Below are 16961 nucleotides of genomic sequence, written 5' to 3'. Positions count from 1 at the left end.
TGACAGCCCTGCTTCAGAGTAGTCTGTCTTGTCTACATCTTTCTCCTGCTCTCTCTTGGAAGAAACCCCTTCCTCCCTTACTACATGAGCTGACTTTTGCTTCCAATACTTCCTCTTGTGTATAGGGGTGACTCACACCAGCAGAGGTTGGTTCTTTGGTTCAGCAGTGGTGCCAGTCACAGGAGGTGGAGCAGCTCCAATGCCTTTTGTTTTGTTGTCAGATCCAGGGGCCTTCTCTTCCCTTGAGGGTACTGAATAGTGCTGAACAGGGCTCATTAGGCCTGGGCCAGGCCCCAGCACCTTGCAGTGATTTCTGTAACTCTAGAATTGCCAGCGTGACAGCATACTTTTCCCAAGCATTTTATTAATTTTTCAAGATTCTGCGCTTGCTTAGGAGTGATATTCCAAAATGTTGGAGATACCCTCTATCCTAGTGCTTGCCTATACTATCCCACACATACCCCTGCCACTTGTATCTACCCAGCCTTGGGGCAGATCTCTGGGTGGTATCCAAAAATAGTTGTTTTACTGTAAACAAGATCTGAAACACAATCAAGAGCTGCAGCAAAAAAACATCCAGGTTTGATATCCTGATGATATTTGAAATTCTCAAGAGCTAATTAGCTTGGAGGAGAAGGGGATGATGGAAGATGGTATGTATCTCCCACATGGATTTGCTCTCTGATGAGAAAAGGCAAAAGGTGTAACTGTGAATAGTTTCCTACAGATGGTTCCCAAAGTGTGGAAATGATGGCAATGCTGAGTACAAATACCAGCTCAGATGCACTACCAGGAATTCTATCATATCATAAGACAGTGTTACAAAGTACAACAAAATGCTAACCTTAACCCAGTCCCCAGAGGTGATAAACAGCACAGCAGGGAACATATACAGCAAGTTAGATGTTGCATAACAGAGCTCCGAGAACATTCACAGCAGCTCGGAGAGCAAATAAATCAACATTGTGACCAGAGACTAGCAAACTAATATCATAAATGCTTATAATGAATTTCCTTTATTATGCTCTGGTCAGATCTGTTGTTATCTCAACCCTTTATGCTCTGCTGCTTGTGGGGTGCCATAAAGGACTGTTGTGATTTAACCCAGCAGGATAAACACATATCTGCTCACTCACCCCCTCCCCAACCCAAATGGGATGCGGGATAGACTGGGGGGATAAAAAATGTGAAATCAGTGGGTTGAGATAAAGGCAGTTTAATAAGGCAGAAACACAAGGGAAAATAATAATGATAGAAGAATCACAATCATCAAAACAAGTAATGCACAGCACAGTAGCTCACCACCCACTGACTGATGCCCCATCAGTTCCTGAGCAGCAGTCCCCAGACAGCTTTCCCTTGGTTTATGTACTGAGCATGACACTATATGGTATGGAATATCCCTCTGGACAGTTGGGGTCAGCTGTCCCAGCTCTGTTCCCATCCCAGCTTCTTGCGCCACAAGGCACAGAAAGTCTTTAATTTATTGTAAACACAGCTTAGGCACAACTAAAACATCAGTGTGTTACCAACATTATTCTCATTCTAATCCAAAATACAGCACTGTACCAGCTTCTAGGAAGAAAATGAGCTCTATCCCTGTGGAAACCAGGACAATAAACAAAACTGGCCAATGAATAAGAGAAACCAACAGGCAGCAAATTACAGGAGTTCCTCCTACAATGAGACCATCTATAAGGAAGAAAGACCCCACGCCATTCTCCAAGAGCTCACAGAAACTAGCAAAGCCAACGCACCTGCATTCGCTCAGTTGTGCTGGAAAGGGAGCTGGCTTTGTGGATGAGGTATGTGTGCTCCATGTACTCCGTGAGTCGCTGTAGGAAGCTCAGTGGCTCATTGAATATAACCGGCATTGTGATCTTCGACAACTCCTGATGCACAAATGAAATTCGTGTTAAAAGCTGAATGATTAGATACACTGACCCGCAGTAACCCGAGTGTAATTGGCTTATTACAAAAATAAATGATGCTCTTAGTGCTAATGCAATGTGCTTGACCTGGCTCTGCTAATACTGAAAGGACAAAACCCTTACGAGCTCAATAAGCAGAGCTGTGCTGGAATTAAGGCTACTTTTAAAACAAAAAGAAAACCAAACATCAATCTTCCTATCAATGAACGCATTAAGAAGGTGAGATGAAACAATGGAATGAAATATTAAGGACCCTTTTAAAGGCTAAGTTATTTATTATTCCATAAATAGATACAGACCATCTAATTACTTAAACATCTTTTTTTGGAGGCAGGAGGGCAAATATGGGGGGAGGAGAATGAGGAAGGACAGGGAAACATGGCAGTACTAGAGTAAAAACAGGGATTTTGTATTCTGAAGAAAAAAGGGGATTTGTAACAGGAATAAAAATTTAAAGGAAGCCCTAGAGTTTGGGTGCTGTTTGTTCTCTCTTCCCATTTTTAAAAGGCATGCCCTCTGAATGCATAACACAGCCCTGGTTTAACCTGCCTGCAGCAGCAAATTGAAGCAGTGTAAGTGTGACTACTGGCCAAGTGTGTGGCAAACAGCACCGTCCTGAGCCAGAACAGCAGCACCTGGCACCAGGAGCCTCGGCAGACGCTTCGGTACAGGCCACTGCAAGTTCTGCTGCCTCCCACAGCTACAACCTCTGTGCACCAGTGGCTGCAAAGCAGAACTGAGACCCTTTTTCCCTGCACACACCTTATGCAAGGCAGTCTTCCAATCTGTTCTTTGTACTTTATAACACTTTTTCACTAAAGCCACTGTGAGAAGCCTCAGACACTTCACATCAACTCGGGAGACTTGGAGCTGCTGATGCAGGCATTCCCCAGCATTTCCACACCTCACTGCTTGGTGCTGCTCCTAACTACACCAAGGAGAGGAGGAGAAAACAACAGCAACTAAAACCACAAACCTTCCCTTCTGTAGACTACTGTTAGAGACTGACAGAAGTTTAGCAGCAACAAGTATTTGCAGCCTATTGTAGGATCTAATGGAGACAAGAACTCTTCTCAATTCACACTTAGCTGGAAGCAGCTTAGGTGCCAACCAGCTAACTCTGATCTGGCCACCGTCTGGTCAGTAACACCATGGAAGGGGGAAGACTTCAGATGCTAAAGGGAAGGGACGAGAGCAAAATCAAAGTGGTTGTTTTTCTGGTGTTGTTTTGTTTTTTCCACAGTCAAAAAAAAAAAAAAAAAAAAAAAAAAAAAAAAAAAAAACCAAACACAAAACCAAACTGCTACCACAAAGTACTTACAGGGTCAAAGTCAAGAGAAGATGATTTTACTTAAAGAATATTGCTCTGACCAAGTCTTACCTTCTTAAGTTGTGAAAGCAAATAAAGCGTAAGCAGCAAATTAAAAAAACTAAAACAAACAAACCAAACAACCCCATAAACAAACAAACACACGCAAAAGACCACTCCTCCCAAACAAGTTTTCATTCGGGCCTCAAATAAAACAATCACTCCCCATTTTTTATCCTAGCTTTCTGATTACTTACCATGCCAATACATTTTCTTAAGATACTCCAGATACTGAAGTCATTTCTGGAAAACATCGGAGATGGCAAGCTTGTTCTGTGGAAAGGAAGAGGGGAAAAAAGCAGAAGAAAAGTTTTCTAATACTAACCATGACAAATAAATGCAAATGCTCATTTATGAAAGTAACAATTTCCCAAATTTTAAATTAAAAAGCCAGGGGGAATGACAGTGCTAGTTTGAAGCACTTAAATTGTTTTACCTGCGCAGAAACATTAATTTCTCCAAAAGCAGAACTATTAATTTTGCATAACACCAGAGGAAGAGAATGTCTACAGCAGTCGTCAGAACAGTTTTCACAATGGCACCATTAAGACATTTAATTGTGTCTTTTCTTTGTGAGAAAACCGAAGTTAAATGTGAATAGGCATGTAAGTATGTTCAGTATGTCTGAACAGATCTGAGAGTTAGACAGTGGGGTTGTTATGGGGTGTTTTTGCTAGTCACCTTTATACTGACCATGAAGGGCTACAATATTTATGACCTATACTAAAACCAGCCCTCAGGAACAACACAAAAAATCAGCATCATTTAAGAAGAGAAAACAGAGCAGCCTGTTTTACAGGGGGCTGAAATATCCCGAAACAAGTCATAAGTGTACTTCCAAGGACCAACAGTTAGGCTGAGAGCACAGCATGTATTTCTCAGCCTTATGGGAAATCAGGCACAGAGTCTGTTCAGCTTTCTTACTGCTACTGACCAGCTCAACTGTTAATCCAATTTACTTCTAGAAAGGCATAATTATTGGTCAAAGTCCTTTGTCCATAATACTAAAATTCATTTTTGGATCATGAAGCTATTGCCAATGAGAAAAATTCACAATTTTTCTGTTCTTATCAATAGATAAAAATTACCTAGAGCTCACTCAAACTGCATGAACTATTAGTTTCAAAGTTTAATTAACTCTAAATGATCATGTTGCCCTCCTAACCAAGGTTGTCTTGTCTCTGCTCAAGGCAGCTAAAGCAATCTTTCTCAGAGAGTGTGAACAGGCTGTACCTTCCTTCTCCACCTCACTTTTCTAATAAACAGAAACACTGCCAAGAGAAAAAAAATACCCAGGCTAAATTGTTTCAGTAGCTCTGCTTGCTGTGCTACCTCCCCTACTTCTCAGCTGCCACTGAAACACCTTTACCAGGGCTGATGCTTCGGTTTTCAGAAAGAACAAAACCAAAAAACGTTTCTTAAAATAAAACAAGCCCCATCCCATCATAAACCCAGTCACATGTCTGAACTCCTCGTAGTAGCAAACTATTGTGTTAGCAAGCAGCTACAAGCCCAACACTGACTTGTTCTCCTCAGCTCCCCTGCAGAGGATGAGTGGGTAGGAGGATTTATTTTAACTGACCAATGTACCACCACTCACTCCCTATTCCGACTTTTCACTGAGAAAAAAAATGTTTCGTCAAACAGATCACCCCGAATAATATGAAATATAAAATACTTCTGTGGATGTTTTGATACAAATGTCCAGGAGAGGACAGTGTCCACCAACTATTCAGTCTTACCTTCACTTGTAATGTTTACTTGTTTTTCCTGTGTATCCTTTAATGCAGGCAGTCAGCAGAGTGATATTTGTGTTTAAGTAAGCCCTTCTGCATGTTGAACACATTAACCCTTAGTTTGCTGAAGTGTACACAGGAATTGCTTTCCTTACACACTAGAACTTACATTTTCATGAAAGTTAACCTGCCCTTTTGTTAAATTTGTTTAATCACTTGAAACTTGGCATTCAGTTTTAGCCATTCATCCATATCTGTTGCCTATATCAGTCAAACCTGCTATGGGAGTCAGCTCTCTCCTCCCTCTACAACACACACATGTACTGAAAAAACAAAGCAGTTTTAAGCCACCAAGGAGTATCCCAGGGACAAGTAAGGACATGTGGAAAAATGACAGGCAGCCAAGACTTGAGGCCTACTAACCTTGACATACTCCCTGTGATTAAACAAAAGGTTTTTGAATGCAGAAACTTCCCTCCAGATGTCAATTTCAAAAACAACTCAGGAAGTTAATTTTAGCTGTAAGTGACAAAAACATCTACTGGAATTTCTGTGCAGTAGAACAGATGAGATGTATTTAGGATCCTTTACTTAAACAATAACACCTGTCCAAAGCATTAGCTATTACACATCAACTACTACAGGAATCTTGTGGGGAAGGAAACATATGGAGTGAAAAAGGCATGTTTAGCTTGCTCTTCATGCCAGCCTGATCCAGGCTCCCATGAAGTTGAACACCAATGTGTTTGCATCCTGAAAGGCCCCCAATGCAGGGACCAAAGGGAAAACTGACTACAAAACTCAGCAATAAGAGGGAAATGGCAGTGGCACGTGGATGTAAAATGTTGGCACTTAATATAGAACATTTTTTATGCAACAGAGTTTTTATTGGTTTGCTTGCTTGCACTTTTTTGAGGGATGGTTTTTTCTTTTCCTTTTTTTTTTTTTTTAAAGTTTGACTCAGATTAAAAAATTCCCTCTTAAAAAGAAGTTATTTGAATGCTTCCAGATTATGTACTGTACTATTCACTCAAATCCTTTCCCAAGAAATGTACAAAAATTAGGTCCACTCTCAAAACACTCTGCGAACAACCAGTAGGATGCAAACTACATAAAAAACCCCAGAAAAAACCAGCAGATTATATGTTTTACTGGCTTCATCTATTTGTATATGTACTTCCCAAGATTTTTAATTCCTTGGAACCAACAGATTTATTCTTACATTTCCAAACCCAAAGCATGTATGCTCCCCCTGCCAAGCAAAAACCACCCTCCACTTCTGAGTGGAAAACTCTCAACCACTCAAATAATATTTGAGGTGCAGATTAGAGCTCAGGTTGTCTAGATGAAGACAGGAAATAATCTTATTTAAACTGATGGCTAAACAGTGTTAGGTACTCTCATGTGCAACCTAAAGGCAACCACAAATCCTTTACTCATCTGAAGGTATCAAGATTTTAAGCAAAAGAAATTAATCTGGTCTACTTTTCTTGTTTCCATGTGGTTAATACAAATGGAAGTTTAAAAAAAAAAGCTATAAGCAAACTCAAGGTTGTAAGGATGGAATGAAGTGATGTCAGAACGTTCTGAACCCCTCACTTTGCATAGCATCAAGAAGTTATAGTTTTTGCTCTGAAAAGGACACAGGTGGCATCACAGACAGTGCCTATCTGACCACATGCACATAGTTAGAACAAGCCCCCAGACAAAAAGAGGCACAAATTGGAGCCAGCAGCTCCAGGCAGTTAACACAGTTCTGAAGTCACATGAAACAGATGCTGTACCAGGCCAAACATGGCTGCTACCAACAGCCTCAGAAAAGCGGCTAAAAATACCACACATCTCCCATCCCCTGAGAAGGTTCTCTTGCAGGTAAAGTTTAAATCATCTGAGCTTCTGGGGAGAAAAAGTTTGCATCAATATATTTGGGGACAAGACCCAGTGTGACACCAAAGTGCCAGGTAAAAAAGCCTAACATTACAGCTCAACCTGTAATATTGTTACAGTCATTTAATTCCATAAAATACAGCCATATATTCTAGAGCCACTTAGTCACATAAAATATGGTCATACATTCTGATCTAAATGCAAAACAGATGAAAAAAAAGTTTTCACTTTGCTTTAGCAGTAAATTACTAGCCAATTTATGCACTCATTTTACTCTAAAATCCTATGCTCTCTCTATCACTAAAAGGCAGCTCAGAGAAACAAGTGAAGCAGAGGTACTGGTTTATTACCTTTCATTACTCTATAAAATCAGGAGATCTGAAATGCTCCTCCAGTCACCCGCCCCCTGCAGTTCTGACAGCACAGTGCAGCATTATGAGAACTTGCCCAGTAACTTCTTTTTTTATAGTGAACAGATCAAATCCTCTTAAAACTCCTCAGTACAATGCAAGTCAACATGCACCATCATTTTCACGTTGATTATGTACTGTATCCTTTCTCCTCGCCGTTTCCAAGACAGTGAAGGCAACTCAGACGTCCACCTTCACCTACTGCTTCCCCCCCCACTCCTGAACTTCCTGCTCTAATTAGGGAAGGCACTTAGCCAAGGCCATAAATACCATCTTGCTAATAGCACAAGAGCAAAGCAACATGCTTTGTCAGCTGCTTTATGTTATCTCCCCAAAACACCCTTTACTCCACCCAAGCCCTCATTTGCCTTAGTCTTTGCCTAGTATGAGACATGCACAGGTTGACCCTTGAAACATCAGGTCTGACACTACCACGCACTTCAACAGTTACTGCAATTTAACTATTTAAGATACCAAGTAATTAAAAGCTATCTAGCTTCCTTCTGTAAAATTAAACATTATTTTCCTGTTTTTACAGAAATCTGGTGTCCCCATCATCATCCTGTACCTCCAAAACACATCCAAAACAGTCTCTTTGAAACATGCTGAAGTCTGGCTTTATCTGTAGCACAAATGTTATATTGCCCTTTCACTGAAACTGGAGAATAGTGGTGTCTATTACATCTCATTAACTCCAGACCTATTGTCCTCCTTTATCGGCAAGGAAACAAACAAAAATGGATCATTTGACAACACAAAATAAGCACATAAAACATGGATGAGACTTTTAGAATAAGACTCCCTTTGTTCACATTTGAGTTTCTGATGCCAGGCTAGCAATATTTTTCATTCATTCCTGATACCAACAGAAGGATCAAATGACTCGAAATTAAAGAGGCAATAGGAGGTATAGGTCATCAAAGATACATGAAGGAATTAAAATCCACATAAATTTCAATAAGATCTAATAAAGAACAAGTGTGTCTATTTTTAAACAGCACATTATATTTCGTTTTTACTTACTTAGATTGGATCATCAAGATGCAAAGGAGCACACCAACCTTGGAAAAACATTCTTTATAAAATCATAGCACAACCAATTACTTGTCAACCATCCCTAACAAAGTTTTAAAAGTTTTCTGTTAGCTTTTCAGAGATTCCTGTGGCCTCTTACCATTAATGCATATTATAAAACCTTAAGAATGGACAACATCCTACCTGTGTTTTTTGATTCCATTTGACAGCGACTCCCCACTGCCACACACCTTTTCTTCAGACATGCTTGAAGTTATTGTATCTTTTGAATCCATGCTGTCCTCTAATGAGTAGGCTGCTGTTGTTTCAAACCCACTTAATGATTTTTCAGATTCCGAATCTGCAAAAGAGCAGGCGCATGTTAATGAATCTACTGCCTGTGCTAGACTTCAGTCACTGACAGATCTCCCCTCCTCGTACAAAACTGAAACCTAAGTAGCCTACTGTGTCCTGATGACAGCATCCATTTGGTAAGTAACTAGTACTGCCAGAGACTGCTGCAGCCCAGCATCTAGATATAAAGAAATTGCACAATAAGCAAGACCACTATACATTAAAATCCTCTATCGAGCTGAGCCAAAATCTGGCATTTTTAATAAATTGAAGCTACTAGACCTTGATCAGGACAAGAGCCAGTGCCATAGAGGTGCCAGCACCCTCCCGAACAGACAGGTACCTTGAGTAACGACTCCTTCTTCAGATGGGTCTGAGCTCTTAAGACACTCAGTGCTGTTCACCAACCTTCACTTCCTAACTCACTGAACAAGTATCAAAGAACAGGAGGATGTATCATATAGATAACACGAACCACGTAGGTCCCAGAAAAGTCTAGGTGATAAGCTTACCAATCAACAAGATAAACTTCGTACTGTGGAAGGCAGGTTAATAGTACAATCCACATCACATCTCAAACTAAACCCAACATCAACAAACAACACCTTCCTTCCAACCAGGTCAGGTAGTGTTTCTCCAGCTCTGGAGAAGAGAGAGTCTTGCCCCAAATCAAAAACTACAAATTTCCTGGGAAAGGCTGTATTTTTATGTTAGGTTTTCTTTCAAACCTGGCAAGACTGTCAAAAGATTATCCAATTGCAAGTTCCAGGAAGTGAGGGAACAGCTCAAGACATCAACTTCTATCTCATTTGAAAAATCCTATAGCAGAAACCAGGTACCACATTGAATGGTAAACAGCTTAATGCAAGCCTCACTGCTTCTTGAAAATGTAGACCCAAACTATAGTAGACACTATTCCTGCCATGTACTGCTTCCAGCATATGTTATTGCTCTTGGCTGCAAAACCCCAGAGGAATAATTGCAAAATTAGCCATTCTCTCACACACTCCTCCTCATTCAAACCCAGTAATCAAAACCTGCTGAAGTAGCAGCCTATCCAAAAGAATATCTCACTCACAGCTGTCTACTGCCAGGTGCTTTCTTGTTTTCTCTTTAAAAATCTATGCCAGTAGTTTCTCCAGAACATGTAAATTGTATATTGCTTTGCTGGAGGGTGTGTGTATATATATATAGTGATAAGAGGACTTTCTACCACATCCAGATTACATAAGGGTCAGAAACAGGACAAAATTCTGATGAATGGATGAGTTGTGTCACAATGTCTTCATCCTTTCTAGAGAGAGATCTAGAAGCAAAAAGGAGATCTCTCATTTAAAACATCCATGCCTATCCTTGTCAAGACAGTACTGGAATCAAGCCAGTTGCTAGGGAATGGAAAGAACTGCCAGCTGGTGCTTAAGGGTATGTTAAAAAAGTGGACTGGCACTCCAGAAAATCTTCTCACAATTTTCCCCAAATTTGTCAGTCTAGTTCTGTGCCAAGTTATGATATAACATATCAAAGCACTGGTTTGGTGGGTACTATATTTAACAAGTAGGGTAAGGAAAACCATTTTTACTTGGGACAAGTCTGTTACATAAAATACAGATTTGTCCAGAGATCCTAAGCACAGGTAGCCAGGAAAACAGTTTTCCTGCATATCCAAATATTGCAGAGGAAGAGACACTCTAGGAGTGTAACAGAACTTGGGCCTCAGCTTCCTGACCACATGACAATCTATAAATCCTCTCGAGGTAGGTATTCCACCTCTCTTTTGAAAGAGCTGCTCAACTGTGCCAACAGTTATCATGACAAGAAGAACAAAGAAGCCAACCCAGCAATGTAAAGGAAAAGATCTACTCCTGCAGAGTCCTTCTCTTGTACCATTCAGGACTGTCTTGCTTTCAGACAAGAGTCATAGCGTGCAAATTCTCTCAATCTGAGTTTCTGCAACAGAGCCAGGACTCCAGAGGCAGAAAGGCAAGAACAGATAAGCTTCACCAGAACTGCCAATCACTCTTGGATATGCTTCTCAGTGTAACAAGGATTTTTAAATACCACACACATTCAGTTCTCCTCATGCTGGCCTTACAGTGCCAAGAGATGATTCTGCTGGACTGAGCTCTGCACCTGCAAACCTCTCCAGAGCTGGAGACACTGACCAGACACCCTTCTCCGGGGCATGTGCCTTACCTAATGCAACAATTCATGCTATACAGTAAAGAACAGTAGAAGAATGAAACACAGCTGTAGTAAGAAATTGCTCTCTAGAGAAACCTCACCCATTTTCCTGAGAAATTGGGAAAATCTGTCTACAACAGCAGCTGCCATCAAAGATCTCAGTCTCCAAGCCCTTAACCTCAGCTACCCCCCTTTAACCCAATGAACTCAGCAAGCCTTGAGAGTTTGTTACGGTGTCAGAGTGAACAAGCCTAGTATTGTATTGTGAGCACAGATCAACAGGCAATTCAAACTGAGCTTTTTCCCTGTGCACTTGCAGCGAACTCTTTTCTGAATTAAGATTTGCATACTCCCCCGTCACTGCAAAAAAAGATTTATATTCACAAGTTTCTACAGAGCAGCTGTCAAACAGATGACTAGGAGAAAATGAGGCGTTTTTTTTAATTGAACTTAAGGGGTTGTGGGCTGAGGAGAGGGGAGAAGGAATAAGAGTCCCTGTTCAGAAGCCAAAATTTTAAAGTGATCTCTGAGACAAGACCAGGCTGACTAGGAAGCTCTCCAGCTCATGAAACCTGGAAGAGAAACAGTACAAACACCAGCTACATTTTGCAAGAGTGGGAAAGCAAGGGGAAACAGCAGAAGCAATGACAGAAACTTAACTCAAGGGACCTCATTTCCTATTGCAACAACTGGTAAGTCTTCAGATGCAGATGGAAAAGTTTGGCCAGTGTTTTTGATTAATAAATAAACCTGAGAAAGACAGTGTTTAACCATTGGCACTGTTGGGTTTGAATTCTGACCAGGTGTTTCCCATCGCTCTGAGATGTCTGAATTCATTCTTTTAACTCTATTCAAGGCAAGAAGTCACAGGCAGCGGTGCTCTCACAGAGGCTGTGAAGTATTTCTGGTACACATTCAAAAAAAGCCCCTTGACAAACTACTCTAAACATGGAAGGAAGAGCAATAGGTTTCTATGCTTTTTGTGCCATTTTTACTTTTAAGTGATCTGATAACTGGAGACAAACTAGGAAGCAAACAAAAGCAACGGATGTAGTCTGCTACTTCTTGTACCATTTAGGAACATTATTTATAAACACAGCACCCAGTAGTGGTAGATACCAGCAGAAGCTGTACTATGACAGGTTAGCTTCAGTGTATTTAAATATTCCTGTAACTAAACAGCTGCTTTTATTGCAAGATTCCATCAATAACCCTCTCAACGCACACAAAAATCCTGTTTGCAGAAAAACCCCCCACGTCTCAGATAAAACCTGTTTAAAAGAGAAAAACAAAGGCAGATCTCAATTCTTCCCAAACTGGGTGCACAACTTGCATATGAGAATGGAACCTTATCTGAAAGGCAAAAATCAAGTACCTTTACCCTTTAATTCTTCACCTGCTCAGCCATTTTTCAGCAATGTGGACAGACTCTGCATTTGTACTCCATTTTCATATGCTCCTCAGGTCTGTATTAATCCAAGCTAATAACTTCTCCAGCTCTCTAGGAGATGGCATTGGTCTTTTTAATTTTGCTACTTGTTCAGTGCTTCTTCCCCTCCCCAGAGCCCTCCCGTTCCGCCCCACCCTGCTTTAAACATAGAAGAGTTTGACACATGTTAAGCATTCAATCCTGAAAGTGAGAGCTGCAGCACTCTGTGTGGTATCGAGTTTAATTACACATTTCCACCACTCCCATGATGAGCGGATCAGCGCACCGGGAAGCGCTCTTAACTGACCTATGGCTATCAGAGTTCAGATTAATAACACCCTTAACTTTGCTCTTCTTAACACTGGATACCATGCTTTGGTAACACAACTTGCTTTGTCTGTAGGTTCTTCCTTAAATATCTCTCTTATTGCAGGGATTTAGGAACTACTGCGACTGTCAAAAAGTACTGACAACAGCCTATCACTTAAAAATAAAAAGAGAAGAGACTTCAGGAAATCAACTTCAGTAAGGAAACTTACCACATTGCAAACATTTTCCTTACTCCAGTTTTGGAAAAGAAAGAGGGTATTTCTTTAACTCTGGCCACAATTTCTACAAAGAGAACCACACACCACAGACTTTATAGAGGGCAATTCAATCTATGCCAACACTAGCAGGTAGCATGGCTCGGCTGCAGATTTGCAAGCGGAACAGATGGTGCTGAGGACTTGACAATCGAACCAGATACATGTCTAGTGCTGTTCTCTTCAGATCTGCTCTGCTCTACTGCCATGGACTGAGTGTCCAATAGGAACTACTGGGCTGTATCTTCTGATTCAGCTTCATTCAGGAGCAGTTGGATTGTTCTACAGTGTGAACCAGAGCACGGCAAATGGGGACAAGTAGCTCCTGCAGTGAATACATCCTTTTTGATACGCCTCTTCCTCAAAAACCTGCTTGAAAATTGCTCTGAATTGTTCCATTAGTGTTGAGAGTAAACAAGAAATGTCTTTTATACATACAAAATTCTTTAAAAAAAAAACAAAACAAAAAGCAGCAGTGGCATCTTCTTCCAACCTGTCACGTCAAAACTAACAATTCTTCAGCTCAAAGTGCAAGCCTACTTATGCAACACTCTCACTTCTAAACTCACTCCTACAGCACGGATTTAAAAATTCATAGAACTGCAAGCAGAAAAAGATGGCATCCTGATAGAAAAAATACTCTAAGTAGTGGCATTTTCCCACTGACAGACATTATAACTTGTTATATCACCCTGTTAAAATACATTGGTGTTTGCTAAATCTCCTATCCAACCTAGAAAGATAATTTCTGAATATGGCTATCTGTCCAAAATCAATATAATTTAACGCTACCAGTTTGCAGATCAGGTTAAGCAAAAGCTTTGCAGACAGTTGTAGCAATTTAGATTTCCAGAGACAAAAATTTTTTGGCTTCTGATGATCAGACCTAGGCACTGCTCTATGAAAAATTTAAGATCACAGCTCCTCTCTCAGAAAAAAGACCCACATTCCCAAACTTTGAGCCAGTATCAAATATCCCCAGATTCTCTGTTCTCACTGTATTCTTGTCATACAGAGACAAGAAGCCTTCTAGTTGAGACTCCCTGGACACAGCAGAAAAGCATGAAGGCTAGAAAGCTTTACCAGGATCCCAGTGATGAGTAAAAAAACTGCTCCTCAAACCATACCAACAAAAAACTAATTCCTTTTATGCTTAAAGTGAAAGTGATAACATGCACCCAGCAGTCAGGAAAATATGTCACATTTCCCTTTTTCTCGCCACCTCCCCATCCCTGCCCCCTTCAGAGACAGAAAGGACCCTAATCTCTGCAAACCACTAAATGTGAACAACCTAGAGAAGAGAACCTAACACCAGTCTGATTAAATTGACAGACAGCCAAGGAACTGAGTCTGTCCCAGAAAATTATTTAAAATGCAATTAAGATAAATTATGTCAAGTAACTTCTCCCAAAGGAGAAAGAAATCACATCTGGTTTTTTTAATGTATGTTTGTATATATATGTACTCAGCAAGTTTCACAGTTTTACAAATCCACTTAATGTGATTTGTTTGTAGCTTCCAAGGACAAAACCACCACCTCCGACAACAAGAGAGATGGCTTTGGACACCTCCATTCAACAGTATTTAGAGATCAGGTCAGTTATGAGATGTATCAACTAGCAGCTCTTTAAAGCTTAATATTCTCTCATATGCACAAAGCAAGCCCAGCTGGAGAGACTGCATTCCAACAGCATCAGATAAAGAACTATTCTCTGCTTTGTTGACAGACAAAAGAGCCTGAGGCCTTTCAGCAGAATTTTTCCTTTGGTTCCAGACGAAGAACCTGTTTTAGTGTTCCTCAGCCTCTTCTTCTCCTTGAAGGCTTGATAAATTTGCTACTGTGCCAAACAGCAGAGTCTGCTTCACAAAGTTGATTCACTGTGCTCCTGTGCATAGACTTCCTTTGCCTGTTTTTTCACTGCTGAAGTTTCTCACTGCAGAACACCTATCAAGGAGTCTGGGAACACTGCTTTTCTCATCTGTCAGAAGCATCAGACAGTTCAGTTCACAGAAAAAGTAACCCCATACTTGCTAGTGAAATTTGCCATCACAACCCAATTGTCTGCTACAATTAGATTATGTTCACCCTCAAGCTTTTCCAGATCCTTCATAGCTGTAGACAGGTGTGTGCTGCTGAATCACCTGGTTAGAGTGACTGCTGAGCTGCACTATGTACAGCCACTCTATACAAATTCACGCTGTAATCATGTCAGGCAGTTCAGAATCTTGCAAAACCACTATTTGCATGTTCTGCATATGAAATTATGAAAGATACTAAACTGAAGAACAAATAGGAAAAGACATTTAATAAATGCATGCAGGATTTTGATTCATCCTTTTCTTTCATGTTTAACACTTCAGGTACACAGAATTGAAATGGAACAAGCCTTTCTTAACATTGTTATCCCTCAAAACTAGGGATTTTTAGTCTGATCTTAACAACGGAACAAAGGCAAAAGCACACACCATCATGGACAAAGCAAGTCAGAAGGCTACAACATACGGTTACCTCTCCCAAAACAGGAGCCTTATGTTCTGCTATTTAAAAAAAGAGCATAAACACCCAAGCAATCAGACCTTCCATTACTGTCCTGTGGTCTTGTAACCTTTGGTCAGGCTAAGGTGAAGCAATACAATTCTACAGGTGAACTCTGGCAAATTTTGAGAGCCCTGCTCATAAAACACATCACGCATACTCCTAAAATGAGGTCCATGTTAGAAAGGCAGAGATTTCACTTGAATTGAGACTGCTCCCACCTTCTTCCCCCAACCCACCTGCCCCCAATACATTCACTACACACATGCTGTCTACACACTCACATTCTGGACATCATCACTTACCTGAAACAGCATCATAGAATTGCTCTTCACTGAGGATGCTGAGAGGCGGAGATCCCTTAACCAGAGACTGCTCTAGCTCATGGTGTTCGGTAGCGAGTGTCTCTAATGCTTCTGACAAGATCTTGTTTTTCTCCTGCTCATGCTCCAGTTTCAAATTCCTCACCTATAAGTAGATACATGTATGAATAAAATCTAATCTCTCTGAAGAATGCGTAGCTGGAAGCTATTCAGAAAATAGACCCTAATGAATAAATAACTAGCAAACAGCTGGAACTGAAACCACATGGATTAATGAGAGTATTACAGCATTTGTGTGATGACAATAAGGTTGTTAGTCAGCATTTTTAGTAGCTGAAAAATCTGACACATAAGATCTGACAGTATCAATCACAATTCTGTAAGTGAATACAAGCCAGATAACTATTCTTTAAAACTGAGGGGAAATATTTACAGCTCTACTTGGATGACCTTAACTAAGGAGTCAGTGATCGGTTTCTACATGCACCAAGCTCCTTCTACTAGTCTGCTCCAATTTAGGCCAAGCAGCATCATCTAAATTGAATTAGAGAGCAAATGTGAATGCCAGCTACAAATAACTGCAACTGAACTATGAGCTGAAAACATTTAACCCTGAAGATTACAGGAGGAGGTTAAAAAAGAGATTCCTCTGGTAACTGACTTAACATCAATATAAACAGCCCTCCGTCCACACTCCCCAGTTTACTAAGGAGCCAGAAGTTAACAAAAAGAGAAGTCCAGCCACCAGATAGTGGATGCTTTTTAAAACCCACACATGCAATGGACTCCAGAGCAGATGATGTTATCCATGTTTTGAGTTCAGTACTAGTAACGAGAAACCAACATGTCCTTCCTATTTCCTCATTTTTTTTGCTGGTGCTTCCTTGTCTCCTCTGTCTGCCAGCAGAGGGGAGAGGGCTGTAACTGAAGGCTCAGAAATGGTCACTTCTCCCAGCCCAGCAAGGCTTCGGTGTGCTACCTCTCCTTCAGCCCCTAAACCATCAAGTCTTTCCCTTTCTCCCTTCCAGTCCGTTTTTAAAAGCATACCCAACCCCTGCCTTGCCCTCTAGTTTACTCTTAAAGGTCAGTTTACAACACTAATTCCCCCTCCACTAAGAACATGCAAGGACATGGCAATTAATCTCTTGGAACAGTTACAGGGATAACTTACATATATACCAACATTACCTTTTTGAATCTAATTTAA

The 16961-nt window shown here is 40.7% G+C and overlaps 1 protein-coding gene across 6 annotated transcripts in view; it reads right to left on the bottom strand.

The window, feature by feature from the left end:
* Nucleotides 1-16961, bottom strand: part of OSBPL1A (oxysterol binding protein like 1A) — an 80194-nt gene that overhangs the window by 14096 nt on the left and 49137 nt on the right. For 5 of the 6 annotated variants that reach the window (XM_042029627.1, XM_042029616.1, XM_042029637.1 and 2 more), the window contains 4 exons: nucleotides 15737-15899; nucleotides 8552-8708; nucleotides 3498-3573; nucleotides 1758-1892 (listed from right to left, as the gene is read on the bottom strand). In XM_042029627.1, coding sequence (XP_041885561.1) covers nucleotides 1758-1892; nucleotides 3498-3573; nucleotides 8552-8708; nucleotides 15737-15899 — 531 coding nt within the window. The remainder of the gene's footprint in view (nucleotides 1-1757; nucleotides 1893-3497; nucleotides 3574-8551; nucleotides 8709-15736; nucleotides 15900-16961) is intronic. The other variant, XM_042029669.1, reaches the window with a different exon arrangement.

This window comes from Corvus kubaryi, unplaced genomic scaffold (assembly GCF_017639235.1).
Source record: "Corvus kubaryi isolate FWS band 111438036 unplaced genomic scaffold, C.kubaryi_AGA036_p1.0 132, whole genome shotgun sequence".
Lineage (NCBI taxonomy): Eukaryota > Metazoa > Chordata > Aves > Passeriformes > Corvidae > Corvus > Corvus kubaryi.
Note: the sequence above shows the minus strand (reverse complement) of the source record. Positions and strands in the feature narration are given on the sequence as shown.